The sequence below is a fragment of the Silurus meridionalis genome, chromosome 25 (genome assembly GCF_014805685.1).
Source record: "Silurus meridionalis isolate SWU-2019-XX chromosome 25, ASM1480568v1, whole genome shotgun sequence".
NCBI classification, from domain to species: domain Eukaryota; kingdom Metazoa; phylum Chordata; class Actinopteri; order Siluriformes; family Siluridae; genus Silurus; species Silurus meridionalis.
Window position 1 is genome coordinate 17,452,501 of NC_060908.1, and position 2,500 is coordinate 17,455,000.

Sequence of the window (2,500 nt, forward strand, 5' to 3'; positions counted from 1 at the left end):
TGTGTGTGTGTGTGTGTGTGTGTGTGTCTTACAGGAGAAGGGGTTATCTCTGTGTGTGTGTGTGTGTGTGTGTGTGTGTGTGTGTGTGTGTGTGTGTGTGTGTCTCTTACAGGAGAAGGTTATCTCTGTGTGTGTGTGTGTGTGTGTGTGTGTGTGTGTGTGTGTGTCTTACAGGAGAAGGGTTATCTCTGTGTGTGTGTGTGTGTGTGTGTGTGTGTGTGTGTCTTACAGGAGAAGGGTTATCTCTGTGTGTGTGTGTGTGTGTGTGTGTACAGGAGAAGGGTTATCTCTGTGTGTGTGTGTGTGTGTGTGTGTGTGTGTGTGTGTGTGTGTGTGTGTGTGTGTGTCTTACAGGAGAAGGGTTATCTCTGTGTGTGTGTGTGTGTGTGTGTGTGTGTGTGTCTTACAGGAGAAGGGTTATCTCTGTGTGTGTGTGTGTGTGTGTGTGTGTGTGTGTGTGTGTGTCTTACAGGAGAAGGGGTTATCTGTGTGTGTGTGTGTGTGTGTGTGTGTGTGTGTGTGTGTGTGTGTGTGTGTGTGTGTGTGTGTGTCTTACAGGAGAAGGGGTTATCTCTGTGTGTGTGTGTGTGTGTGTGTGTGTGTGTGTGTGTGTGTCTTACAGGAGAAGGTTATCTCTGTGTGTGTGTGTGTGTGTGTGTGTGTGTCTTACAGGAGAAGGGTTATCTCTGTGTGTGTGTGTGTGTGTGTGTGTGTGTGTGTGTGTGTGTGTGTGTGTGTGTGTCTTACAGGAGAAGGGGTTATCTCTGTGTGTGTGTGTGTGTGTGTGTGTGTCTTACAGGAGAAGGGTTATCTGTGTGTGTGTGTGTGTGTGTGTGTGTATGTGTGTCTTACAGGAGAAGGTTATCTCTGTGTGTGTGTGTGTGTGTGTGTGTGTGTGTGTGTGTGTGTGTGTGTGTGTGTGTGTCTTACAGGAGAAGGTTATCTCTGTGTGAGTGTGTGTGTGTGTGTGTGTGTGTGTGTGTGTGTGTGTGTGTGTGTCTTACAGGAGAAGGGTTATCTCTGTGTGTGTGTGTGTGTGTGTGTGTGTGTGTGTGTGTGTGTGTGTGTGTCTTACAGGAGAAGGGGTTATCTCTGTGTGAGTGTGTGTGTGTGTGTGTGTGTGTGTGTGTGTGTGTGTGTCTTACAGGAGAAGGGGTTATCTCCCTCCTCATCACTGCACTCGTCCTCTCCCTCAGACATCAGTAGATCCTGGTAAAGGACGCTGGACTGCACCGGTCTGCTCAAGCCTTCCTCCTCCTCCTCCTCCTCCAGATGGCCACGCCCAGGCAACAACATCTCATCATCCTCATCATCCTCATCATCCAGGTCTCCCTCCTCAGCCTCACACACACACACACACATTACTTAACCCATTCAATCATCACTCTATAAGGTTACACTTTAACCTTGACAAATCGTGTGCGTGTTTGTGTGCATGTGTGAGTGTATATGTACTTGTGTGTGTTTACCGGTGCAGGTGTTTTGGGTTTGCCATCATCATCATCTTCAAATCCTTCAATATCAACATCAGACTCTTCCTCTCCTAATCGGCCCCGCCCACGGCCCTGAGAAACACACACACACACACACACACACATTAACACATTGAAAGAACAGGAAAGGTCTACAAGGAACATGCACCGATGAGAGGAGTGGTGTGTGTGTGTGTGTGTGAATCAATGTGTGTAACATTGATGCTCGTACACAAACACACACAGGTTAAAGTGAATTGACGGCATGAAACTGATGCACTGTGTTCATGCTGTTGATGCAGATGACCAGAAGAGTGCAAGATGAATGGATATGAAGAGACAAAGAGAAAAGGGAAGGAGAGAGTGGAGTGTAAAGAAGGAGAAGAGAGGAGTACCTGCCCCCCTCGTTTCTGAGGAGCGGGAGGAATTAGCGTAGCGTCAGCTAACAGGCTAACATCTCCCTGCACACACACACACACACACACACATCAGGCTGAGAAACAGTAAGAGAAGTAATAGACATACAGATGGAGAGAAAGAATAGAAAGACAAAAGAATATGTATGTGTGTGAAAAAAAGAATCTGTACCTGAGGAGTGTATGGTCTGTGTGTGTGTGTGTGTGTGTGTGTGTGTGTGTGTGTGTGAAAGAAAGAATCTGTACCTGAGGAGTGTATGGTCTGTGTGTGTGTGTGTGTGTGTGTGTGTGTGTGTGTGTGTGTGTGTGTGTGTGTGTGTGTGAAAGAGAGAATCTGTACCTGAGGAGTGTATGGTCTGTGTGTGTGTGTGTGTGTGTGTGTGTGTGTGTGTGTGTGTGTGTGTGTGTGTGTGTGTGAAAGAGAGAATCTGTACCTGAGGAGTGTATGGTCTGTGTGTGTGTGTGTGTGTGTGTGTGTGTGTGTGTGTGTGTGTGTGTGTGTGTGTGTGTGAAAGAAAGAATCTGTACGGTCTGTGTGTGTGTGTGTGTGTGTGTGTGAAAGAAAGAATCTGTACCTGAGGAGTGTATGGTCTGTGTGTGTGTGTGTGTGTG

At 47.2% G+C, this 2,500-nt stretch overlaps 1 protein-coding gene across 4 annotated transcripts in view; it reads right to left on the reverse strand.

Moving 5' to 3' along the window:
• The window catches only part of taf1 (TAF1 RNA polymerase II, TATA box binding protein (TBP)-associated factor), a 22,287-nt gene that overhangs the window by 4,085 nt on the left and 15,702 nt on the right, over positions 1–2,500 (reverse strand). The window contains exons 38-40 of one of the 4 annotated variants that reach the window (XM_046838811.1): positions 1,868–1,933; positions 1,470–1,565; positions 1,146–1,341 (exon numbers count right to left, since the gene is read on the reverse strand). In XM_046838811.1, the coding sequence (XP_046694767.1) occupies positions 1,146–1,341; positions 1,470–1,565; positions 1,868–1,933 (358 nt within the window). Of the gene's footprint in view, positions 1–1,145; positions 1,342–1,469; positions 1,573–1,867; positions 1,934–2,500 lie in introns of those variants that run through there. The other 3 variants (XM_046838814.1, XM_046838812.1, XR_006924336.1) reach the window with 3 other exon arrangements.